The sequence below is a fragment of the Corythoichthys intestinalis genome, chromosome 15 (assembly GCF_030265065.1).
Source record: "Corythoichthys intestinalis isolate RoL2023-P3 chromosome 15, ASM3026506v1, whole genome shotgun sequence".
NCBI classification, from domain to species: domain Eukaryota; kingdom Metazoa; phylum Chordata; class Actinopteri; order Syngnathiformes; family Syngnathidae; genus Corythoichthys; species Corythoichthys intestinalis.
The window spans coordinates 32,817,332-32,844,885 of record NC_080409.1 but is presented as its reverse complement, the minus strand read 5'-3'; the positions used below and the strand labels follow the sequence as shown (position 1 = coordinate 32,844,885).

Sequence of the window (27,554 nt, the reverse complement as noted above, 5' to 3'; positions counted from 1 at the left end):
TCGCCCACTTGCTAGACGCTTCGTAGCCGTCCGTCCTCTTCTGGCGTGTGAGCACTCTTACTCGCGTGCAAGCGCTCTTCTTCGCGTAAACAAGAGCGAGTGCGCTCCCACTTGGGCGTGAAAGCACCACAAACTAAAAGGCATGCATCTCAATACAAGAACGTCAATAATAGAATCTAACACACATTGCCAAAGGCAGAACAAATAGAGTTAATTGATTTCCCCCTCAAAACACCTCAAAATATGGCCATTAATATCTAAACCCCTTGCAACAAAAGTGAGTACACCTCTTAGAAACTACGTACATCCCTAAATGTCCAAATTGAGTACTGCTCGTCATTTTCCCTCCAAAATGTCATGTGACTCATTTCAGGAGTGCTGTCAGCATTGCTGCAGAGATTGAAGAGGTGGGGGGTCAGCCTGTTCATGCTCAGACCATACGCTGCACCCTACATCAAATTGGTGTGCATGGCCCCAGGAGGAAGCCTCTTCTGAAGACGGTACACAAGAAAGCCCGCCCGTCTCATCAAACCATAGGACATTGTTCCAGTAATCCATGTGCTTTGTTGACATGTCTTCAGCAAACTGTTTGCGGGCTTTCTTGTGTACCGTCTTTAGAAGAGGCTTCCTCCTGGGGTGACAGCCATGCACACCAATTTGATTTAGAGTGCGGCGTATGGTCTGAGCACTAACAGGCTGACCGCCCACCTCTTCAATCTCTGCAGCAATGCTGACAGCACTCCTGTAACGAGTCACATTACATTTTGGAGAGAAAATGACAAGCAGTACTCAATTTGGACATTTAGGAATGTACGTCGTTTCTAAGGGGTGTACTCACTATTTTTGCCAGGGGTTTAGATGTTAATGGCTATATTTTGAGTTATTTTGAGGAGAAAATGAATTAACTCTATTATATAAGATGCACACAGACTACTTTTCATTGTGTCAAAGTGTCATTTTGTCAGTGTTATCCCATGAAAAGATATACTTAAATATTTGCAGAAATGTGAGGGGTATGCTCACTTTTGTGATACACTGTATATAAAAACAGTTCATTTTTAGAGCAACTATGGTCCATTTGTCACCATCAATGGCAACGAATGAGTTCAGTGTCAATTAATGTGTGTTTGGGGGCGTCAAAAGCAGCAAATACCCCAAACCAATGTCCGTTTCCTTCAGGGGTGATTTACAGGACTGATTGATTAAGCTCGAAAGATATTTGGTGCAACAATTTGATCAGATTTGTTGCGGAGGCGCCGAGCCAGACCAACATTCCAGACGGATTATGTGCCTGGAATCCCTCGTCCATACAACTCATCGGGGAGCTGTTTGGGTTTGAGGGAGGGGGTGTTGCCCTTTCAAATGGCATTAACAGTATTGATCAGTCGCCTTCCGTCTGAGCGGTCGCGCAGTGTTTCAAACAGAACCACTAAGTGTGACTGCTTTGAACCCGGGTCGTCCCACCTCCCAGTGTCCGTTTTACAGTTTTTCTGTCACCGATCGGTGGAGGCAGCGTCCGAGCCGCCTGATCCTGATTGGATTACGGCGATTTGTCGAACGCGGCCAACCTGTTGGAAAGGATTTTCATGACGGGAAGCACAACACTGAGAGGACCGCTTCATTCGCACAATGCGTGGTCATCATCACCATGGATGAGCTGTTCAAACACCAAAACAATAAATGAAAATGAATTAAACGCCAGTGTTAATGACTATTCGTGGCTATGCTTCAATGGTGTCAAAGATTCTACAAATTAAAATTGTTCCTGTTTTGTTGTCAAAACTTTGGTACTTATTTCCGGCTACACTTAACACACAATTCACACCGTTCCAACTAGGCCTGAACGATATTGGGGGGAAAAAAAACTATCATTGGTATTTTTTGGGGGTGGGTTGCGATATATTGAAATATTATATTGCGATATTAAAACTACAAGAATTTTCACCAGATAACTTGAATAGCTCTGTTTAGGAAGGGCATGAACGATATTAGAAAAAAATAGCATTGCGATATACAGTATATTGCAAAGGCTCCACACTTGCTTTTTGCATTGGTTACACCTAACTTTTTTCTTAATGTGCACCAGCACAAAATGTATGCGCACCCTAATTTTTTTATTACACCTTTAATGTTATACTTTTAATCACACGCTTAATCACTTCAGAAAATCCATATGAGGGAGTCCACTCAAATTCCTCCACGCTTTGACGCTCACGCTGCTGACAACAGCCTCTCACTTACACATGGAATGAGGGGCCGTTTACATGGTGACTCTCCGAGAAGATGAAAAATTTAATGTTTGCATTTGTATGGGCCCTTCTCCATTCGAACAATGTTGCAATTCCGCATGAAAACGATGTAGTATTAATGGCAGGCCCTTAGGGGGCCGTGCAGATTTACAAGGCAACAGCGAATGATGCACTTTGACCCTACCAAAGTTCCTCAGTCCGGAAAAACAATATGCCCGCCCACTCGAAGCGATGGCATTTTTCTTTTGTTCAAAAAGGCACAAAAATGGAAACATTCAACATATTTAATTTAAGAATATTATTAAAACAGTAAATTAAAGCCGACATTCCGCCATATTTGCTGTTTTTAATGTTTAGTAGGACCGCTGTGCACACCCAATATGACATGTACGAGTGCTGACGTTATCGGCGCGGTGTCGCACTGCGGGAGCCTTTGGTATGCATGCGGAGATAGCCCCGCCCTTCAATCCCCCAGAATTGAATTCTTCCACTTGGGAGGCAGGAATTTAGAGGTTAGATTTTGTGCCCGAACCTGACCCGACCCGACCCGACATTCGGGCCCACAATTTAAGCATTCACGTTCGGGTCAGGTCGGGTCGCGCCGCCATGCCGGACTAATAAATTATTTTAAAAAAAAAAAATGGAGAGCATGCTCTCTGTATTGCGCTTTTGCTTGTGCGTGTGCACGAACGCCGTGGCGCCGGCCGCTTTTTCTTCTTGTCCTCCCGCTGCACGGCCGAGGCGCCGCCCTCTCCTGTTCCCTCTCCTTGTCAGAGAGGCGCGTCCATGTGAGAACAATATCCCACACACTCAGAAATATGTTTAACAAACTTTCCCAGCGTTATTTCGTTGTGTGAATGCTTTGATAATTCAAAAAAAAATATGTAGATTATTTAAACATTAAGAAAACTTGCGTTTTTTTCTGCCAACTCGAAGAAATGAAAATAAATTGCTGCTGCTGCGTTTTTTCCGCGTCACTCAAAAAAAAAAAAAAAAAAAAAAAATCGGGTTTTTCGGGCTCGGGCCTGCAAATCTAGTTAAGTGATCGAGCTCGGGCCGGGTCGGGCCTCAATACCAGCGGGCCGTGTCGGGTCGGGCTGGATTTTTTAGGCCCGAACTAGGCTCTAGGCAGGATTCAGAATTTTTCGTCTTCCCCTTCCGTCTTTGCCGACACCATATGCACGCGAGGCAACTCCGCAACACAGTCATGCGTGTTCGTGTCGCAGAGTCGCCATGTAAACTGCCCGAGTTGGCACAGCACACTTCAGACTGGGGTGCAAGTTTAACGATGATTAACACATTGTGCCTTTGATCGTAGAGCTACCGAGGCTTCTCAGGCCAGATCAAAGCTAAAAACCTTTCAATTATCGTTAACGTTAAGTACCAAATGCCAGCTGCACTGGTGGCCAAGAAAAAGTTTGGTCGCACTGCCTGAGCAGGAGGGAGGGTGAGAGGCTGTGGAACTGTACGAGATTGAAGCATAAAAACATGGATATATTTTTTAAATTAAAGACCCAATCCTTTTCACCTTATTCCGATCCTCTGAAAAATGTCACCAAAGGCCCGATTTCTGATCACGTGATAAGATCGGGGACATCCTTAATTTGTATAATGCAATTTAATCCAGGCATATAAAGGGTATCCAGGATCTGCACACTTGCTGCTTTTATGAAGTAAAATAAAAGTTTACATGTTAAAAAAATAAGAATTAATTGCACGTCCTGCGATGTGCCTATTGCGAATGCGCACATTGCGATGGTGATGTTCAAACGATATATTGTGCAAGCCTAGCTCCAACCAAAAATATTCCATTCACACGATGCAGGGTTGGATTCCCCAGCCCCAAATTTTACGTTTCAGCTAAAAGCTCATGTTTTGCCCCAATCATTTCCAATTGCACATTCAATTTAACACATCAATAGTGCTCAGTCAGTTCACATTGTCACTGATGAAAACCCACCAAAAACTTTTCTATACACTCAAGTTGATTTTCAACTCGTACCCACAAAATTATCTGATGCTTGAGCAAAAAATCTGTCGATGGTTATTCATTACTTTAAGATCAACAAGAAGTGACTCCAAATCAATAGGAATTGACCCAAAAATGCTTCTAAATCAACAGTAAGTGGAACAAAATAAACAATTTCCTCAAAAATCAAACAGGATCTCACTCAAAATTAATAGAAAGTGACCTGGAAATGGCCTAAAATCAACAGGAAGTTACCCGAAATCAATAGGAAGCACTTTCTAGCAATTATGGTGGAATAACAATAATCTAGTACTGCCGTGAGATACGAGCTGACTTTAGGCTTGAGGCTCAAAACTGTCTTCAATCATCTTACATTTTATTCACATCTTTTTTTTTTTTTTTTTTTTTTATGTGTGTCTAGAAATTGTGGATGGCAACGCCAAGATGACACTGGGGATGATTTGGACCATCATCCTCCGCTTTGCCATTCAGGACATTTCCGTTGAAGGTAATGAGTTTGTATGAGTGCAATCTTTCCATTTAGTCTGTAAGTAAACTCGTCATGATGTCACAATTAGGGCTGCAGCTATCGATTATTTTAGTAGTCGATTAATCTATCAACTATTTAGTTCGAATAATCAAGTAATCGGATTTGGAACATTTAATGGGTTGCAGAATAAATTTTAGGAGATATAAAACAGTCTTGCCAAGATTGCATTTTCAAAAAGGGATTAAATGTCAATACAAAATAAAATTCCCGAGTGTTTCTTCAAACGATGCAAAGTTGCACTTTCATTTAAAAATAAATTAAAATACTTGAGCTCAGCCTCAAACTGTATTAAAAAAAAAAAAAAAAAAAATCTAAGTACAACAAATGAAAAACTGGCTAACTTGCATAGCAAACGTCCACTAGCTTAAATGCTATGAAATGCTAATGTTTTTGGTTTTTTTTTTCAAACAATGCTATTAACAAATCGTTCAAGCACATATTCCTCAAAACAAACCAGCTTGATATACCTATAAACTAAAAGCATAAAAAAAACATATTAGCTCAAACAAAAAAACTTACCTTATGTTGTTTTTAACAGGGAGCAGCTGGTTTCAGCCATGTTAAATGAGTTGTGTCATATTCACTGTTGCCGCTAGAGGGCAGTGTATCCACCCAAATCAATAAAACTAAATGCAAACGCTTTCAAAACCATTACAATGCCACTCTAATTACCGTAAACGAATACTCGAAGTAGCAAAATTTGATTTGAAGCTTTTTTTCTATTCCAATTACGCTAGTTTATCAATAATCGTTTCAGCACTAGTCACAATGGCTGGAGATTAACTGCTCACACCTTTCCTGGTTTCAGTTTCCTTCCAGCACTGCCATTCATCTTCTCGACTTTCCAGCCAGTTTGGAGCTTTCGTAAAGATTATTTTTTAAAATTTATTTTTTGTTTCAAAAACAAAATAAGTAAAAACACAAATATTCACGTGTTGTGCGTGATAGGTGTGCACTCTGTGCACATTATCAACCGATTTCAACAGTCTCAAACGCAGTCGTGATTGTGTGCTAATACACTCGGAAGAATAAAGTAACATAACTTTATTATAAAGATATGGATGAGGACATGTACATGTAACATGTTAAAATCCTACTCTAAATGAGTGTTGCACCAAGACCCCGTTTGAAAATAAAAAAAACATACACCGATATACTTTTTTTTTTTTCATTTTTAAAATTATGTTATTTAATTTTTTTTTTTTTTTTTAATACTAAATTTCTGCATGCTTACTTGAATGTAACTTGATTCGATCATGGCTTGGTCAGACACTGCTTAACTCACTGGATACTCATTGATGGTGCTAGACGTCCAATCCATTAAAAGTGGATTGGACATTTACTTGTGACAATTGTGTCATTTCAATTTACGGCAGAAGCATCAAAAGACCTTGCATCTCCTCTGCCAAAATGGCCTCAGGGCGGCCATGTTGGTAGGGACGACGTTCCCATCAAAGTCAGTGCATTGTCGGGCTGCAACTAAGGATTATATTTATAATCAAATAATTGAACAATTAATTAAACAATCGATTATTCAGATAAATATCACTTTTTTCAATTACCTTCACAATTTAACTTGAAGCTGTTTTAGGCATGTTGTAAGTAACGATGAAGACAAAATGGATGACTATTTCCTTCCAAAAGAATATTTTATTACAGCTTCCTGACTTAACTGTAGTCTGCAACTGTAATTTTTTAAATACATAAAACATGTTAAAGTTTTTAATAAATGTTAATAAACAGTTGTTCATAAAAACAATCCAAATCCAATTTCAAAGCACACTCTCTTGTATGACGATTTATAGTTTGAATGGGAGTCTTCGATGGAGACTCTAAGCTGTTATGTGAATGGGTTTATGTGTCTGGGTTCTTTATAAAAAGAAATGAGACTGCTTTACTATCTAACAATAACTCAAGTGCTAAGATGCTTCTCCAAAACACAATACAGACACTTAAGACACTGATTAGCATAATCGCTAACTAGCCTAACGCTCCATGCTAAGTAGTAACATACTACAAACAATGCAACTGGCTCCATTTACTCACCTCTGACGGAGGCACACTACATCTAAAAACACAAAAGCCAATCTAACTCTCGACACTTCATCATGTTATTGATTCAGCAACACAGTCTAAGGGTAGCAGTGAACTCTCTCTTGCTCTAATCCCTGGCGCTCGCACAGCCTCACATTACACACAAACAAGCACCCAAACGAGACTGCTCATAGCTGCCGGTAAAAATTGATTATCAAATTCGTCGGCAACTAATTTATTAATCGATTTTAAGCGATTAGTTGTTGCAGCATGCATTGACATTTAAATTAAGTCATAAATAGCATATATCTCAACTGATTTTTAAGATATTATTATTTCATCAATGTCAAAGCATCTCCTATTTACTCAGCGGCTGTCATTGACAGCGCTGGGCCACTACTGAAATTCACAACAGAAGTATGATTGGACGCCACATGGTTCATGATATTATTGTCTTGGGAAGGGTGAAACTCGCTTGTTTTTTGTTTTTTTTTTACTGCGGTGTGCATAGCTGGCGGTTTTTGTGCAAAATAACATTTATGTAGTATCATCCCCAATGATTTCTCTTTTTCTTGACCTCAGAGACATCTGCCAAGGAGGGCCTACTGCTATGGTGCCAGCGCAAGACGGCGCCCTACAAGAACGTAAACATTCAGAACTTTCACATTAGGTGAGATTACAAATGTTTCATCTGCTTTGCTTTAATTCCGTGTTGCTATTAAAACCCTTTAAAATCAGCGTCTGTGGAACAACACTTTGGTCACACATTACAAATGTGCCACATTTTAATTGGCTGTTTACTACCCAAAAGCATTTACACCAATATATGCAACGTCCTGGTCCACATCCCGGATGTATTTGTTGGGTTGTAGACAAATGTAATTCTAAGTGAGTAAAAACAGAAAAGCGAGCGCAGAAAATAACTTTTTATACAAAATTTAATTGTGAGTTCTTGCAATAAACACATTTTCGTGCACATTCAAACTATTATTTTGTACACTGAGTTTCCTATCATCTAATGCCATAGGACACTGGCATCCCCCCCAACCCCCCAAACCAAATTGATCATTGGCTGCCTTTAATGGCATTCGGCATTCAGTCCATTTTGACTGGGAAAGCGGGGCAATGATTATTTGCCCACCCAGTCAAAACAAATTGGATATACACCCCCATCAATGGAACTGATGTGTGTATTCACAGCCAGTTCTCCCCGTTTACTGTAATTTTCGGACTATAAGGCGCACCTGACTATAAGCCGCCACCCACTAAATTTGACACGAAAACGGCATTTTTTTCATAGAAAAGACACACAGCACTGTAAGCCGTAGCTGTCCTCACTGTATTATAGGACATTTACACCAAAAGATATTAACCGGTAACACTTCATTTGACAGCAGCATTGTAAGACTGTCATAAGACCAAATGAACCACCACTCATTGCTTAAGAAGCTTCATTTGGCCATGACTGCTCCCTTGGGGGCAGCTATCGAATATTTTAGTAGACGATTAAACGATGGACTAGTTAGTTCGAATAATCGAGTAATGGGATAAGGAGCATGAAAAATTAAAATACCTCAAACGGTATGAAAAAAAAAAAATCTATGTACAACAAAAGAACAGTTGGCTAACTTAGATAGAAAAAGTCCGCTAGCTTAAATGCTATAAAATGCTAAAAAAATTTTTTACACTGCTCTTAACAAATGGTTCGGACACATATTCCCACAAAAAAAAAACTGCTAAATATACCTATAAACAGGGGTGCACATAATTTTTTTGCCCAGGTTCTCAGAGGAGGACCTGGAGATGTGACTTGGTCCTCATTGAGCTTGAGAGCCGACCCGCCTGATGTGATAAAATTATGACAAGCTTTACTTAGAGCCAATTACCTTTAATTAATTATATTAACAATTAATGCTCGATTAACATCAACTGGCACAACCAAATTGCCATTACTTCGAAATGAAATGTAAAGAAATTAACATAAAAGCACTAATTAAAAAAAAGGGCGTTATGCGGCTCCCACATTAACTCCAAGCCTTTTATAAAAGTGGGATGCCCTCCTCCTCATAAGAGCTCATTGAACGTGCATGTTTAGCTTTGTGAAATGCGAGCAAAAACACGTTTGTCAGTGCATGGCGCTGTGCAGGGCGAGTGGGGTGCTGTCTGACATCGATAGTTTGCTTAAGTGCCACATGCTCTGTTTTTTTCGTGCTTTTCAAAGTTTGGATGGCTGAAATTCTTTGACCCTACTACACGAAACGCGCTGCTCTTATTAGCGACATTGGAATTCTCACGGCAAATTTTGTACCACATTTCCGTGCGAGCATCATTTGCTTCTAGCTATGGTACCTCCTGCAGCCACTTTTCAGCAAAAGTCCTTTTTTTCGGTAGCTCCGGTGACGTCTCTGTCGTCTGTCTGTCTTTTGACGGGGGTGGGGGAACACCGAAATAATTACCGGTACTCAGTGGGGCCAGAAGTGATTTTCTCGTGTCCGCCGCAAATACAGTTGTCAGCCATCGGTACGCAAACGCGTATGGAAGACGTTGAGGGCCAGCGCGTTTGTCTACGTCCAGTACGCATGCGCGCATGCGGACCACTTATGTGCACCCCTGCCTATAAACTAAATTATGACTGCATTAAAAAACATTAGCTCAAACAAAAACTTGGTCGTACGTTGGTCTTAACAGGGAGCAGTTGGATGCAGCCATGTGAAAAGAGGCAGACTAGAAGGCAGTGTATCCACCCTAATCAATAAAACTAAATGCAAACACTTTCAAAATAAACCATTTCAACACCACTTTAATTAAACGAATACTCGAAGCAACAACATTTCATTCGAATATTTTTTTCTAAGCGAATACTCGAGTTAATCGATTAATCGTTGCAGCACTACAGTCAACCTTTGCTTCCACCTGCTGTCAACACTGCTGTCGTCCAACATGCCTCCTAGCATGAATTGCAGCACTAAAGATGTAAATAACAATCAAAATTTATGTTCTGTGCTAATTTTCTTCAGTTGCTGTTCCAGTTGTTTCATTAATTGATAGTTATGGTATTTGGTAACACTTTATTTAACAGTGGCGCCATAAGACTGTCATTATACAATCATAATTATGACATGGCACTGTCTTCAGCATTAATGAATGCTTATAACAGATGTCATTTAGTGTTATCTGGCAAATTATCTCACCTTTGAATGGATGTAAAAGATCCAACCTGGACATAAATGGAGTTAGTGACATAACTTGCAAAATGACGCTTAGTGACATCTATCATAAGCATTCATTAATGCCCATGATAGTGTCGTAACTATGATGGCACCATAACCCAAATAAATCAACAAATATGCCGCACTGGACTATCAGCCGCAGGATTCAAAATGGGGGGTAGCGGTTGTTTATAGTCCGAAGATTGCAGTACATGAAGTGAACGTCTGTCGTTGTCAGTGACGGGCAATGATTAAACAAAAAACAAAAAATCAACTGTAAAGAGTATGTTTTATGCATAAAAAATCAAAATAATAATAACATCTAATTATTTTAATTTGTAATTTATTGATAAAAATAAACACAAACACAAAGTACAATCATTTTATTGTAATCGAGATCTGATGTCCTCATTTGTGGGTAGCACATGCCGTGTGATGTATGTGGAGCCTATGTCTTTCTGAGGTTATTATTATTATATATTTTTTTTTTTAATTACCAAAAATAGGCAATTGCCTTATAACCAGTGTTGTTAATAATGGCGTTACAATATAACGGCGTTACTAACGGCGTTATTTTTTTCAGTAGTGGGTAATCTAATTAATTACTTTTCTCATCTTGGCAACGCCGTTACCGTTACTGAGGACGGAAAGGCATGCGTTACTATGCGTTACTATATTGGTCGAAAAGTCTGAGGGAGACGGACTCACCGAGACGACAGAGCAGAGCTGGAGTGGGGAGAGGCAAGAAAGTTGTGACGCCGAGCAAACGCCATGCTAGCTAGCTCCAATAATACATGTTGTAGCCGATAGCCTACAAACTACGCCCGCATGTTATGGTAGATATGGTAGACATGGTAGATATCATATGAACTGTATATAGATATAACTAGATGCAAAATGACAGACATGGCACTAAATGCGTTAGTAGACAGCCGCCATCTTGAAGCAGTAGACTTTTTAGGACGGCTCTGTTGTAGAGAACCTTCCTAGCGAAGCTAAGTAACTTTTTATATAAAATACTTCTAAATCGGCAAAATCTTGACTTGAAGCTATCTTTAAATGATGAAACAGTTTTAAAACTTTCATATGTCGAAAGTAGAGAGAAGGGAACTAATGCAATAATGGGACCAATTCTAACTTTTAACAGTTGATTCAGGGTAAAGAGTAAATTAGGGTAAAGAATTGGGCTCGGGCCAATTGTACCAAAAACCTTCACTAAAAACTTCACATTGTGTGGCCAATGTTTTTTTTTTTTTTTTTTTTTTTAGGGGGGGGGAGTAATTATCACCAATTACTTTGCCAAGTAACTAATTACTCTTACATTCAGGTAATTGAGTTACCAACGCAATTACTTTTTGGGAGAAGTAATTTGTAACTATAATTAATTACTTTTTTTCAGTAAGATTAACAACACTGCTTATAACTGGTTAACTAGAAAGGAAAAAAAGAGTTTAGGTACAGTGCTTGTAAGTCAAGGTATCACTGCATTTTGCTACATTCATGCCCAACTGAGCAAGCATATACTAATACGGATGAAACGGGCTGTAAATCAAGATTTTAAGGTTACCTTTTTCCTGTTTTCTTTGGGCGGCACTTCCCTGCTTGCTGCCACAAGGCGAAGGCCACTAAGCTCGTGAAACAAGCTCAACTGTAAGCACTTTCAAAGGCAACATTTCATAACATTTTTATAAGCACGATTGACTTCCGTGTTGAATCATCTCCCTCTTTTTTGGCCACTGGCGGTTAGCAATTTTTAAAAAAAAAAAAAAGAAAAAGCTTTTTGGCTTAAAGTTGAACCTTAAGATGGGATGAAATTGAATCCAAAAAGTACTGCTGTACTGTACTTGTATGTCTGTTTTTCTGGACTGTTAAATCATTGATACCTGTGGATGAAAGGCGAGAAGAAGAAAGGAGTAGGTGAAGTTATATCAGGGTGCAGGTCGGACATGGGTGAGGGGCAGATCCTTTGATGTGATCTGTCTGTGACACCTGAGATGTAAGCCAGATGATGAACAGCTTCGTTTTACATTTTTTTATGTTGAAAGTAGGGCTGCCACAAGTGATATTTTGCCAGTTGAGTAGTCAACAATTATTTTTTGGGATAAGTCGACTAAAAGGCTCATATATAAATCATTTGTCAGTTGTATTACTCTGGGCTTAACATTTTTGCTGTAAATGTTAGCACTATGATTCTAATGTAACTGTATCATTGTTTTCCAGAGCAAAAGCAGATGTTTGCGATTGTCACATTTTGATGAATTATAAAAGTAATTATCTGCTTTCATCAAAGACTATAGAAAGCAGAGAGGATTTTTTAGTTTTTATGAAAACATTAAAAAAATATATATATGAAATAATTGATAATATATAAATAAACAGGTAATGTAATTTTCAGACTATAAGCCCCTAATTTTGCCCCTCATTTTGAATTCTGCGGCGTATAGTCCTGTGTGGCCTATTTATTATTGGGCTAATAGGCAGAGGTGAAAGTGGGCTAGAACGGTCAGGAACGCAGTTCCGGTATAAGATTCAGGGCCGAAATGCTCTTCCGGTACACGGTGCTTTGATTCCGAAAATATTACGGCAAATGTCAAAACGCTATGTAAAAAAAAAAATGCTAAGCTGCCACACATGCATTTCATCTCCAAGAAGAAAACAATCTTCCAACATTAGATTTACATACACAAGTGTTAACAACAAGCATAATAAAGTACTTGTGTAGCGTAATCAGTTTCCACCAATATTTATTATTTATTTTATTCCATGGACGGCATGGAGGTTTCCTCAGCTGCTGCAGTTATCTGAGTCTGACATTGATGAGTCACTTGAATGCACGCAGCAAAGCAAAATGCCTGGACTCATTTATCCGTTCAATTGGCTGACATACTGACATTTGATCAGCAGAGATAGTTAGCTCTGATTGGTTCAAATGTGCATGTTTTGTGGAACAGCAAAAAAGAGGTTGTTGAATTGAGGCGACAAAAAAAGGGCAATGCAATATAAAAAGGATCAAATCTTAAGAGCAACGAAAGAGTTGAGGAGGCTTATTTATCATATTTAATTTTATTTGCTCTGATGGAGAGGTTCAGAACATCTTAGCTGTCAATGTGCACTTTGGACTTATATTTGTTCATTTATGTTAGGCTACTTATTAATTTCCTTATGATTTAAGAAAGTCAATCTTTGCACGATCTTCAAAATATATTCCATTTCACTCTGCATATTATAAGTCATTTGTACTTATTTTTCTGAATGTATGTTACTTATATCTTTATTATTTAAAAAAAAAAAAAAAAAAAAAGTAAATGCATTAACTTCAATTTTAATATACATCCCATGTTCTTAAGTAGTTTAATTTGGCATTTAGTATGTAAGGAAATGAGGGAAAATAAAAATTAGGAGATGGAGGTTGGGGTTATTGCTGTTTTTGTTAACTTTTATTTTGCAAATCATTTAAAAATTACAATTTTAGATGAAAATCAGTGTTATGGAAATAACTGCTAGAACAGTTTTCTCTGCATTTCAGTAGTTTGAGGTTCCCCCCCCCCCAAAAAAAAAGAAAGAAGGGGGGGGGGGGGAATCTGGCTCCGTGGCGACCGTCACGTTGGAGAGTTCTGGCAAGAAATTCGAGCCAATTTCACCCCTGCTAATAGGTAACACTTTATTTGACAGCGATGTCATAAGACTGTCATAAGACCATCATAATTATGACATGACACTATCATGGTCATTAATTATTGCTTATGACTGATGTCATTAAGTGTAATCTGGCAAATTATGTCACTAACTCCATTTATGTCCAGCTCGGATCTTTTACATCCATTCAAAAGTGAGACAATTTGCCGGATGACGCAAAATGACATCTGCCATAAGCCTTCATTAATGCTCATGGCGGTGTCATGTCATAATTATGATGGCCTTATGACGGTCTTATTGAGCCACTGTCAAAGTGTTACCAAATACCATAACTAGCAATTAATGAAACAACTGGAACAGTAACTGAAGAAAAAATAAGCACAGAACATGAATTTTAATTGTTATTTACATCTGTATCACTGCAATGGATGCGAGGACTAGGAGGCATGTTGGATGACAACAGTGTTGACAGCAGGTGGCAGCAGAGGTTGACTGTCGCCTCCAAGTGAGCAGTGATGGCCAAATGAAGCTTCTTGTAGCAATGAAGCTTCATGGTGGTTTGGTCGTATGACAGTCTTATGATGCCGCTGTCAAAGTGTTACCGGGTAATATCTATTCTTGTAAACATCCCATAATACAGTGAGGACAGCTGCGGTTTATAGTCCGGTGCAGCTTATTTATGAATAAATGCCGTTTTTGTGTTAAATTTGGTGGGTAGCATCTTACAGTATACTCAGGTGCGCTTTACAGTCCGAAAATTACGGTAATTTAGTTTTCCTTTTTTAAACTTTATTTTAAAACGGGAAAAAAAAAAAAAAAAAAAAACATCTTAATTTCAATCAATATTAAAGTAAATATTGACTTTTACCCTTTTGAGCAGTATATGTACACAAAAATAGAATGGAAAAAAAAAAAAATGACTGAATATTTACAGTTGTTCCTTTTTCTTTTTTTTTTGGTCAGAAAATAATAAGAATTTATAAATGGAAAAACAAAAAGAATATTTAGTTTTTCCTGTTTTTTTTTTAAAACCATTTTTGTGAATAAATTATTTTTAATAATTAAATATATGATAAAATTTGCTGGTCTGAAGCACAAAAAAAATTCAGGTTATAAAATTCAATTATTGTATTTGCAGTAATATGCTTGCTAGGCCCTCCCGGTCAAAATTGCACATTAACTGTCGATGCCACGGAAACATGATCATTCACTTTGTCGAAGGGTAGTCAGTAAATTAAGGCTCCAACCTAATCCATCTTTTTTCAAAAAAAATTTCTTTTCATGCTGCTCTTCAGCTGGAAAGACGGTTTGGGTTTCTGCGCCCTCATTCATCGGCACCGTCCGGAGCTCATCGACTACGGGAAACTGCGCAAGGTGAGAGGACACGTGACACAAAGCCGAGTGACTGGTGACTAATTGCTGGTTGAAGAAGAACAGATGGGCATTACTGTGTTTTTTTTCTCCTGTTGTCAGGACGACCCCATGACCAATCTGAATACAGCCTTCGACGTGGCCGAGAAGTACCTGGATATTCCCAAGATGTTGGACGCAGAAGGTGAAAATAGAAGTTGTCTATTTTCAAGTTGACTGCATGGAAACTGCTGTTGTGTTCAAGGAAAAAGTGAAGCAGAGCTGCAGTATGCTTTTGAATTTCTGAATAACTGATTCACTCTCAGGCAAATTGATTTTATTTTGTTAGCACGTCAGCCTCACAATTCTGAGATCAAGGGTTCAATCCTGGGCTCCGGCTCGGTGGAGTATCTTCTCCCCCTACCTGCGTGTTCTCCCGTTACTCTGGTTTACTTCCACATCCCAAAACGTATGGTAGGCTGATTGGACACTAAATTCTCGATTGATGCACTGCGAATCTATAACGTCTTAAACAGATTTTTTTTCTGAAATCGAGTCAAATAATTTTCTCCATCTTGTTTTGAGTGTTAAAGACTAGTTAACAGACTAATGTGTCCAAGTATTCCATTTACTTTAAGTACTATTTGTTCTTATTAAGCCCATACATCTAAAGGTTTGTCATTTTTCAACTTAATCAAGAAAGAATTGTGTTCAAATAATGTTTTGAACAATATCTATTCTTGAATTAAGAACATTTCTGACATTTCAAAGATTTTTTAAGATTAAATATACAATTTTATTCTTAAAATAGGTCTTTTAAGCATATTTTCAGCTAGCTATTTTTCTTATTACAAAAAATCAAAGTGAGTAAAATTTAGTTGAAGCACTGGCAGATGATTTCACTTACTTCTAGTAGATTTACACTGCAAACAAGGGAATTTAACTAGTTTTAAGGAGGTGTTTTTGCAGTGTGTGGTTGCTAATGTGAAAGATTGTTTATCTCATGTCCAGCGATTGGCTTTATTAATTACCCAACCCCCAAAGTCACTTGGCCTATAAAGGTTTAATTCAAATCTAGCAGATTACTACCATGCATTTTGTCTCACATACTTTTATTTAATAATTTAAATGTAGTTGAATTCAATTATTTTTTTTCAAAATAAAATAAAAATGGATTCTTAATTATGTGGTATTCCATGTAGTTTTCCAAATTGAATTATTTATTAATATTTAAATTTGACTCATTCACAAGTGTGACTCCACCAGTAGAGGTAGGAATCTTGGGGCACCTAACGATTCGATTATAATTCAGAGGCTCCGATTCGATTATAAGTCGATTATTGATGCATCCCCCCGCTTTTAATGTTTTGTACATTAGTTCCAAGATTGTTCAAAAATCGTCTCAGGCTAAACCAAACTACTGTTTCAGTACACAGATAACAGTTAAAAACAGTAAATAAAATATTCAAGTCCCCATTCTGTATCAGCAGCTTTAAACTACATTCAATTAGTTTAATTTTGTGAATCAACTGTTAAAGATGTTAAAATTGTGCTCGTTGTTTCATAATTGGACTTCTATCTACTTTTGACATGTCAAAGGTTTAAAACTGTTTCATCATTTAAAGATGGATTCAAGTCAAGATTTTGCCAGTTTAGAAGTATTTTAGATAAAAAGTTAATTAGGTTCGCTACAACAGAGCCTTTAATAGAAGTCCACTGCTTTAAGATGGCAGCTGTTTACTAGTGCCGGTAAATCTGTCATTTTGCATCTATTTCTACATATATGTGATATCTACCGTAGCCCTATGTAGCCATATGTTTGTAGCAACTAGCAACTGGGCGTTGTTTGTAGCGGCTGTTGGCTGCAGCTAGGTATTATTGTTTTTTTGTTTGTTTTATCTAGCGGCATGAGTTGAACATGATATTTACGGTTACGTCCCACGGACGGCTCGCTAAGGGCGTAACATAAAACGAGCCACACAAATGTACAAGTGGACACAAATTTACACAACAATCAAACTCGCAATGAATATGTACAAAATGTGGATGAAGCGCGGTTTCAGGGTAAGCCCAGGCCAAAACAACAAACAAAAGGAATCTACACTTAAACCCAACCCGCTAACTAAACCCTGATCATGAAAAAGAACAAAGAAAAGACAGCCACTAAGCTAGCTTCTTACACTAAACAAAACAGGAGAAAACGGGTTGAACAGAAATGGCAACTTACCCCTACTTGCTTCAGTGCTCTTATTTACAGTGGTGAACAAAAACGATCCAATGACGAATAAACACAAAAGACGTCACCGAAAAAGCGGGAGTGTATCAAAGTAGCGATTAAATGCAAACGAGAGTGAATGGCGAGCAAGCAGCTGGCGAGGAGGACCGCGGCAGAATGCTGTCAAATGCGACCTCGTAGAACGTTGACAGCGGCAGGTTCATGAAGCCTGGCGCCTTTTTCTTGGCCAATCAGCGGTGGCGATGTCGTCGGTCCATCCTGCATCGATCAGCTTTCGTCATAGTGGGAGGGGAAGCAGCCAGCTGGTGGAGGCGACGATCAGCTAACTGGAAGAGTCTCAGAAAATTAACTATTAAACGGCCTGGGGCCGTCACATTTACTCTCAGTCTGTTCCTCATTGCGTCCCGAAGACCGCGCTGACTGTGTTTTATTTCGGCTTTACCTTTATGATTCACTAATCGGAATTTGGATGTTTGTGAATAGTTCTCGAATTTTCCGCGGCCGAATCGCGAATAATCTTATAATCGGTAATTTCGCACGCCTCTATCGACCAGTGTTGTTTTTGGCAGCCCTTTTAATTTTCGTCTTAGTCTTTTGGACAAAAATACTTATTTGTCTTAGTCATATCTTAGTTATTTCAAAATGTGTTCAACTTCTTCTAGTTTTAGTTGACAATTCTCAAAATGTTTTCGTCTGTAAACTTTATAAGTTTTAGTCCATGAATAAATAAATTAAAAGTTTCGAACAATAATGAATGAACATTGACAGACGAGCACATAATTAGAGTCTAGGACATCAATAACTTCATGATGATAATACACACTCAGCAAAAAAAAAACACGTTATTTGCATTAACTAAACTCACCTGGACGCCACGAAGTGTAGGTAAAAAGTTTTTCAAGAGTTTAAGAAGACACTCACAAGTCACCACACTAAATGCTAATGCGAACGCTATGCTAACACAAACGCTATGCTTGCACTACAAGTAAGTTTAGTGTGTGATGATCACTATGCACAGAGCTATAAAGGCTAAACCAACATGGCATAGCCAAGATCGGAAAACAAAACTTGCCAAGCAGCACCTGACACGTGTTCCACAAAAGGAGCCTAGATTGGTCACATGCTCTCACCGGCCGGTGAGTATGCCTGTGTGTCGGGCGGAGTGGTCGGGGGATTGCGCAGCATGTCACATGAGTGACACAAGCAAACACTTAAAGTGCTAACTACTATACGACAAGAAAATATCACACATTGTGAACTTATGATGAAAACTATGGCACAGCCCATCCCCCCCCCATCCTGCAGCCCAGCAAAGTCACGTCATCGTCTTGAAAAAATTGTTCGTTGATGAAATATTTTCATTATCGTCATCGTTGACGAAAACAAAACTGAACTGGAATAATTTCAAAGATGGTTAAAAAAAGGGTATTTTTACAATTCAAAAACGTAGTAAATTGTGGATGGAAAAAAATACATAAAACTAAAGGAGCACTTGAGAGCGCACAAATTCAAAACATTACCATATTTGGTAGAGTGGGCAATCCCTTGAAGTATGAGAACTTTTATCATGAAATTCCTTTTCTGACCTTTGACCTCATTACCCCAAAATGTAATCACTATTCTGTTTCATACCAACATACCCTGCAGTTTTGAAAATCCTTTATTCTTGAGTTATCATGAACACAAACATACAAACACGCATACAAAACTGAATGCCTAACCTCCACCCGTAGGTACTTTAAATGTAGTAGTGCCCCGAGTGTTTCTTTTTTTTATATGCTGTTTTTGTGTTTATTTGCCTATTTAACAAATGAAATCCCCTCTTCCAAGCAAGCACATCTGGACTTGTTGATGTGTGGCGAAAATGCTGAGCTCTATCTCATCAATGACGAGTCCCCTCCTCCCTCCGCCACACCTCCTCTCTATCCCCCCTTCTTCTCCCCACTTCCTCCCCCTTCCCTCCCCCCACCCGCAGACATTGTGGGCACTGCCCGTCCGGACGAGAAGGCCATCATGACCTACGTGTCTAGCTTCTACCACGCCTTCTCGGGCGCCCAGAAGGTACCCGTGGATGCAGCGTCTCCTTGTTCTTCCTCTTCCACACCCACTCGTCCTCACCTTGTCTTTTTACCCCTCAGGTGTTATTCTAACACTTTCTCTCTGCAGTGCACAAGCTTCCCTGCAGGGGTCACACACTCTCTCTCTCTGCATGTTCTGAAAACGCATGTCGGGATGGTGGGATTTTGATTCCGAAGCTCCAGTCTGCTTCGCTGCCGCTGAGTTTGACACGGCTTTAAAGGATAGATATCGCCAACAACTGGTTAGAAAAATTAAAGGACCAAATAGTCAAATTGTTTTTTGTTTTTTTTTTAAACTCATTTGCTGCCGTTGACGGTGATAGGCATCAACTTTAACTGGGAAGAATGACAACGAATCATCATGTTTCAGTGCCATTGACATGCATAGGACTTGCAATCCATTTGGACTGGGAGAGGCTGACATTGATCGATCGATCAGCCAATAAGTTCATTTCTAAAATAACAATAATGCTGTTAAAATAGGAAAGTTGTTGATGTGTTTCCTTAGTTTCAGTGTTGTAACAATGTAAAAACGGTTCATTTTTAGAGCAATTCTGGTTCGTCTTTTACCAGCAGCCAATGAGTTAAAAACTATGTATTTTCATTAAGGGTTGGTTTTGCGGTAAGACTGGGCAATTTAGGAAAAATATAGAATTGATATCGTGAAAAGTCTAAAACTCACTAATTGTAGTTTATGTGTTGAAAATATACACTACTGTCCAAAGGTTTTGAGTCAGTTTTTCCATGAAATGGTACACTTATCAAATGAGTTGCAAAAAAACGAATTGAAAATATTGTCATTGTCATATAGAGATCGACAAGGTTAAGAATAATGATTTTTATTTGAAATAATAATTTGGCTGTCGGCAAAGAATGCTCCATTTGTAGCATTTACAGCATTTTAGCTGTCAATTTTCTGAGGTAATTTGGACAAAATTGACCCCACCATTCCAGAAGCCCCTCCGATTTATTTGATCAACTTTAGGGGCACTTCTTCCTTTCCTTACGGAAGTACTTCTCAAATAGTGGGGCGTGCCCCCCAGGGGGGCTCAGAGCCATGCCAGGGTTCGCGCATGTGACCTCGGGGAAACATATTTTTTTGTCGTATTACAATAAAGTGTGCTTGCACACCCACTCAGTGGGTAGCAGTGGCACTCTCATTTTCACTTTCCCTTTCATTTGAAATATGAAGACGAGGATAGACGAGGATATATGAAGAAGCGTATGTCGCGTTTGGCTTTTGGCTTTGACTTTTAATACAGTAGGAGACTAGGAAAGACCAGTCTGTCTACCGTGTCTAAAAATGTTTGCAACGGACAGCGGGAAGCCAAATCAATTAAGAAGTCACTTAATGACATTAGACCCCGATCACATTGATAAGCCGCTTGTTATTCAGCAAAAATGTGCCGAATATTGCCAATAATCGTCCCTCTGTCAGTAGCCACGTTTACATGCTGACTTTTATTCATACCGATTCAAATCATTCCGAATGGAAATTTCAGATCAACTGTTTACATGTCACTTCATCTATTCCGATCCAGCGTTTACAAGTGACTGCCTTTATTCCGAAAGGACGTTTGACAACTGCCGTCTGACATGCGCAGATTAATCAAAACAAAGCGTCACGTTGCAAAACATGGAGATCGATCGTCGGAGTGCTGCTGTTTTAACTTTAACCCACTTGTTGTGTTTGGGGGGTCGTATCCGCTTCTGCTGTTTTGCTCTTTTGCCTTGTAGTAGCCGGTTTTCCACCGGTTTCTAATCTGGTCAACGCTCCGGTCTATTCCGGCTTCGTGTAACGTCTCGTGAACTTTTTAAAATAGTTCACTGTTCCTCGTTTTACGCCCGTCTTAGCGAGCAATTATATTCAATTCTTTTAAAGTTTGAATTAAATACAATCTTTCCGCCGGACTTAGGTGCGCTGTGCTTGGAAGCCATGTTGCGAGTGACGTTACTTACGTCACAAAGTGACGTCACCACGTCAGTACGGAGCATGTGCAGAAAGAACGCAACCAGACACCATTCCGCTTCCCTGTTTACATAATATAATTTTACTTCTAATCGGTTTGGGAAAAGGAGTATTCCACCCCTGTGAATCGGAATGAAATTCCATTCGGTTTGGGCCTGTTCATTCCGAATGAGGTGTTTATATGGAACACATTTATTCGGTTTGAACAAATATTCCGATTGTAATTGGAATATTTGGCTCCATGTAAACGTGGCAAGTGTTACATCAGTAAAAAAGCAAGCACTGTTAGCATGCGCAGTGCAAAATAACCTCGCACAACAGCAAAGAGTTTAGGCATAGGTGTCAAACCAGTTCCACAAAGGGCCGAGTGGTTGCTGGATTTTGTTCCAACAGATAACACGCAAACAGTTTAACCAATTAATTTTCTGTTGAAACAAGCAGCACTTGACAAAGTTTAACTGATTACCCATGTAAGAGATCAGATTGGTCAAAAGGTGTCCTCTTCATTGGTTGGAAAGAAAACCTGCACCCACTTAGCCCTTTATGGAGTCAGTTTGACACCAGTGGTTTAGGGTTTAGGGCTGATACTGCCTGCAGCAAAAATAAAAACTCTGCTCTCCCTCTGTCCGATGACTGTCGTTTTTTTTTTTCTGTTTTTGTTTTTTTCGGTTAAATTGTTTGGCAAATTGTCTTAGTAAGTTAATGTTGCTAATCAATTCGAATTTATTATAATGGATTGATTTTATTTTCAGTATCAAATGGTCAAATAATGTACCTTGAGTCTATTTTTACAGTTTCGATAGGGCTTTGTCTTTTCTGCTCCAAACAAAACAATATTAATTAAAGTTGATATATGTTACTTTTTTCCATTTAATTTAAAAAAAGGACACAGTGTTATGCAGAGGTGAATTTATATAATAATAATTTTAGAGACAAATGGTACAATTTACAGTGGCGGCAGAGAGTTGGTGGGGGGGGGGCATGAAACGTTTACGTCTTCCTGGGGGAGGGTTTAAGAGAAAATAATTGAGAAGCACTGCCTTACGGTCAAGTTGCTCCCACAATACCTATATGTGGGTGCGATCTGGTGGTTATTATTCAAATTAATTCGTATCATTTCTAACATTTTTAATTTCTTGACTATATTTCCTATTATTATTATTTTTATCTCATTTGATAAATGAAAGTCTGACTTTTAATGGAAAATACAAAAGTTGTCCGGGTGACCCTAAACTTTTGAACGGTAGTGTAGTCATTGGCTGCCATTGCCAAATGCCAATTTTGGCCGGGAGTTCGACCGCTACTAGTTCAGATATATTGGACGTCTATCTTCGTCAATGGCCTTGAAACATGACAACTGACTGCCAAAGTTGATTGTACGGCGCTTCCCTTGCCTACAAACAGCAGCAGCAGGCAGACTGGAGATCCTTAATGATGCCCCCTGCTGGCCCCTTTGTCTCTGCACACTTTTATTCTTTCCTCTCCTGTCTGTGCTTTCTCCTGCTGCTCCTCTGTTCCTGCGGCCTCCTCCTCCTCCTGTTCCCGTTCCTGCGGCAGATATCATTAGCACCTTGAGGCCAGACGAGAAGGCCGTCATGACTTACGTGTCGTGTTACTACCACGCCTTCTCGGGCAAGCAGAAGGTGAGCAGCTCAAACAATGGAATGACATCAAGCACAAGCTTTTTCCTTCTACTTTTGCTGCTGCACTGTTTGGCTCTTCTGTTGGGACTTTGGAGGATGAAACCTTTGGCATTTTAAATGAAGAAAAAAAAAACGAAAGATGATGTGACCATGACGTCTGCTGTCACAGGCGGAGACGGCAGCCAACAGGATCTGCAAGGTGCTGGCTGTCAATCAAGAGAATGAGCAACTGATGACGGACTATGAGAAGCTGGCCAGTGATGTGAGCACACCCCCGTCCCTCTACCCCACACTCATCCTATGCCCTCTTCCGTCTCATTGTACCTTTTTATTACACCGTCCACCACCCACTCACCCTGGGGTGATTGTGCTCCAAGTAGGCGAGATTCACAAATGGTTTATTAGAAATTTGTGTCATATGGGTCATTCCTGAATTGGAGGACATTTTAAATCCCATCCTTCTATTTTTAAATAATCCACATATAAATGACAAAAATATGTACAGTAATTTTTGGACTATAAGCCGCTACTTTTTTCCTTCATTTTGAATCATGTGCCTTATAGTCCGGTGCAGCTTGTTTGTTGATTTATTTGGGTTAATAGGGAACACTTTATTATATACCGTATTGGCCCGAATATAAGACGGCCCTGATTATAAGACGACCCCCTTTTTTTCAAGTTTAAAAAAAATACTTTTTGAACACCAAATTGATTAAGAAAATAATTACAGTACATCCGAAACAAATTATTATAACAATATATTTGAGAGAAAAAACACTATATTTTCCCTCACTCAAATCTTAATATCTGAACATTTAAATATGTAAACTAAAGTGCAATGACATTCGTAAATGAATGGCTTCTGGTTTTTGAAAAGTAAATAAACCAATCTATTGTGATAAAACAACAAAATTGCAATAACTGCATTAACCATCAAAGTGAAGTCTAACTGTAACTGTAGTCTTGAAACAAATCTAATTAAGGAAAAACATTGCAATAAAATAATGCAAACTGGTTAAACTTGAGAGTAGCTGAGATCTATCATGACAGAACATCGCTTCAATGATATCTGGCGCCATCTAGCGTCGTGAATGGGTATAACGTCTAGACTGCGAATATAAGACGACCCCCTCTTTTTCAGTCTTATTTCGATGCAAAAAACACCGTCTTATATTCGGGCCAATATGGTATATGATATGTCACTATCGTGGGCATTACTGAATGCTTATGTCATTGTCATCTGGCAAATTATGGCACTAACTCCATTTATGTCCTGCTTGGATCTTTTACATCCATTCAAAAGTGAGATAAATTGCCAGATAACATTAAATGGCATTTGTTATAAGCATTCATAAATGCTCATGACAGTGTCATGTCATAATTATGATTGTCTAATGGCAGTCTTATAGCACCACTGTCAAATAAAGTGTTAACAAATACCATAACTAGCAATGAAGCAGTAGCTAGCAGTAACTGAGGAAAAAAATAGCACAGAAAATGAATTTTGATTGCTATTTACATCTGTAGCGCTGCAATACATGCTAGGAGGCATGTTGGACAACAACAGTTTTGACAGCAGGTGGGAGCAGACGTTGACTGTCGCCCCCAAAGGAGCAATGATGGCAAAATGAAGCTTCTTGAAGCAATGAATGGTGGTTCATTTGGTCTTATGACAGTCGTATGATGCCGCTGTCAAATAAAGTGTTACCGGTTAATATCTTTTGGTGTAAATATCCCTTAGTACTGCGAGGACAGCTGCGGCTTATAGTCCAATGTGGCTTGAACAAATGCCGTTTCCTTGCCTAATTGGGTGGGTAGCGGCTTATAGTCAGGTGCGCCTTATAGTGCGAAAATTACTGTAGTTACCAAAAAGGAAAAGAATGCCTGAAAAAACACAAACTACGTCTGTACCCCTCAAACAGCTTTTTAGTTTTGTCCTGCTCACAGGACCAAATTGAATCTCTAGTAACACAGTTAAAATGGAATTGAAATGTCATTTTTCTATTGTTTCATTGATGTAGCTGTTAGCTGTGGGAGCATTTGCTTTAATGAACAGTATTTCAAATTTTAACTATAATTCGTTCAATGTGTGTCCCACAACATGCAGGCAAGTCCAAAAAATACTGTGTGTATAAAAAAAAGGAATGCTCCTTTAATTTGTTTTTGGGCAGTAACTATTTTCTTTTCTTTCACACACATCACATCCACTTGTCCCACTTCCTTTCTTTCCACCACTATCCTTCATTTGACTTGCATGCGTCTTAACCGTTCTTCCTCCACACACACACACACACACACACACACACACACGGATTTGCCACAGCTGCTGGAGTGGATCCGGCGCACTATCCCGTGGCTGGAGAACCGTATGCCCGAGAACACGATGCAGGCCATGCAACAGAAGCTAGAGGACTTTCGCGACTACCGCCGGCTGCACAAGCCGCCCAAAGTGCAGGAGAAGTGCCAGCTTGAGATCAACTTCAACACGCTGCAGACCAAACTGAGGCTCAGCAACCGGCCAGCCTTCATGCCCTCCGAGGGCCAGATGGTGTCGGTGGGTTCTGTTTCATTGTAGATCCTTGCTTCATTTCTCAAAGAACAGCTTTTTAAATTTGTTCAGCGCCACCCAAAAAAATACTCTGGCTGTAGCACCATCTTGTACAGTAAGTATCTCTTAGTAAATGTTCACCAAAAGTGAGTCAGAGGTTTTAGTCCTAATAAGTATTTCATATATTACTGTAAGCCTTCGTAACATGATGCACAGTATGAACACAAAGACTTCCAACAAGGACGGCCACAATGAATCGACTGATCAACAACAAATTTATGATTAAAGCAACACTATGTAACGTTTCAACCTTTATAAATTATTTTCATAACATTGATGTGATGATAGGTTGACTGACAACTAGTTGAATGACGCCTCTTTTATATCTTGGAGGGGTCTGTATCACTTTCACTTGCACTGATTAACATTGAGGAGGGTGGCATGAATCCTGCCACACAAAAAACTACAAATCTGTTAAGTGCTTTACAGCATACGTCACTTCCGCCATCCCCCATTATAATGACGGAAGTCGATGCGAACGCTTTCGTGCGAAATCTGCAAAGATGGCAGAGCAACAAAAGAGACGAAAAGTTTTGTCTGAGGAGGAGAAAAGGATAAAAGGACACAAGAGAATAAAGATTGGCCGGGCTTTCACTCGCTGTCGTCAGCACTGACGGGGCCAGATGGAGAGGGGGTTAGCCACACGGTTGCTAACCATCATATGCGATTGTTTAGCCACAACTGAATTCATTACCTCATTACTATTCATCCTTCACACAGCTGCTGGAAACAGAAATTTCGTTTTATCAATCTGCAGGCGACCGGTAGATCAAGATGTTACATCACTATGCGCTGGTCCCTAATGGGAAACGCAGTCTTCCTTAAGGCAAAACACTACCAATTTTGTCCACCGACGTCGCAACAATTGACCAAAACGGAAAAGTTACATAGTGTTGCTTTAAATTGATTGACAATTATTTCGATAGTCTACAGTATTTAATCATTTAGAGACAAATCTTTTTTAGCAGTTTAATTGCATTCTTTTCTTTATTTCACTTTAAGTTATTTTTTTTCCATTTTTTAAAATTAAACTAAAAACAAACGGGGAAAAACTAAATATTAGACTTGGCTGATATTGACTTTTTAACCGCTAACTGATATTGTCCAACTCCAAAAATCCGATACCAATATCAAACTGATACTGATATATGCGGTTGACATATGATAATTGTATTGTGATGCCCCACTGGATGCTTTAATAATGATAAAAATAACAACTTCAAGGTTTTCTAAATAAAATAAACATCCGATGAAAAATGTAAAGAGAACGTCAGCTGAAGTTATATAAAATAAATGTCCCATATAAATTTAAATGAGCCAAAATGTCCAAAATTAATGAAAAAGAATCACACACAAATAAATCACGTTTACAGTAGTAACCCCAAAGAGCCACAAGGGGACAACCGAAGCATTACAAATGCAGGCAGGCATTTATTGTACATGCCAATGCAATGTCAATTCTCAAGATGCATTTTGCGGGACTGTTGCACAGATTTTTGTATTTTATTACTTTTCTAGTTTTCTTAGTGACTATTTCTTTCTGGTAATGCAATATTAAATGTAATGAGCTTATAATTCATTATTTTGCAATCATTTGTTGTTCATTATATAATGCACCATGAATGTAAATGGTATGCTCATCTTTCAAATCCCAAGCATTTTGAATTAATATCATGGTAAATAGTTAATCGCGCTAACGAAAGTAAAAGGTGTAAATTACAAGTTTGAAGTCAATGTGCAATCTGGCTTTTAAACTGAAAATGATAAACAAATGTTAGCTTCATCTGAAGTACTTGTAAAAAGCTAGCATTGGTTGATATAATAGATTCTCCTCCAATATTGGACAACTGATAAAGTCTGGTTTCTGTAACCTTCTATGAAAGCAAATAATTATCTTTGAAACTAATTGAAATGAAATTAATGCAGACATGTACTTTTGTGTTAGGAAAATCATGGCACAGTTACATAATTGTCACATTTGTTGACCATTTTCAGCTAAAATGTTAAACCCAGAGTAATATAC

General features: G+C 38.9%; 1 protein-coding gene across 5 annotated transcripts in view; it reads left to right on the top strand.

The window, feature by feature from the left end:
* Positions 1 to 27,554, top strand: part of actn1 (actinin, alpha 1) — a 104,762-nt gene that overhangs the window by 51,503 nt on the left and 25,705 nt on the right. For 3 of the 5 annotated variants that reach the window (XM_057860355.1, XM_057860352.1, XM_057860354.1), the window contains exons 4-10: positions 4,640 to 4,726; positions 7,385 to 7,472; positions 14,943 to 15,021; positions 15,121 to 15,202; positions 19,209 to 19,294; positions 23,093 to 23,185; positions 25,247 to 25,477. In XM_057860355.1, coding sequence (XP_057716338.1) covers positions 4,640 to 4,726; positions 7,385 to 7,472; positions 14,943 to 15,021; positions 15,121 to 15,202; positions 19,209 to 19,294; positions 23,093 to 23,185; positions 25,247 to 25,477 — 746 coding nt within the window. Of the gene's footprint in view, positions 1 to 4,639; positions 4,727 to 7,384; positions 7,473 to 14,942; positions 15,022 to 15,120; positions 15,203 to 19,208; positions 19,295 to 22,837; positions 22,924 to 23,092; positions 23,186 to 25,246; positions 25,478 to 27,554 lie in introns of all 5 variants that reach the window. The other 2 variants (XM_057860353.1, XM_057860356.1) reach the window with 1 other exon arrangement.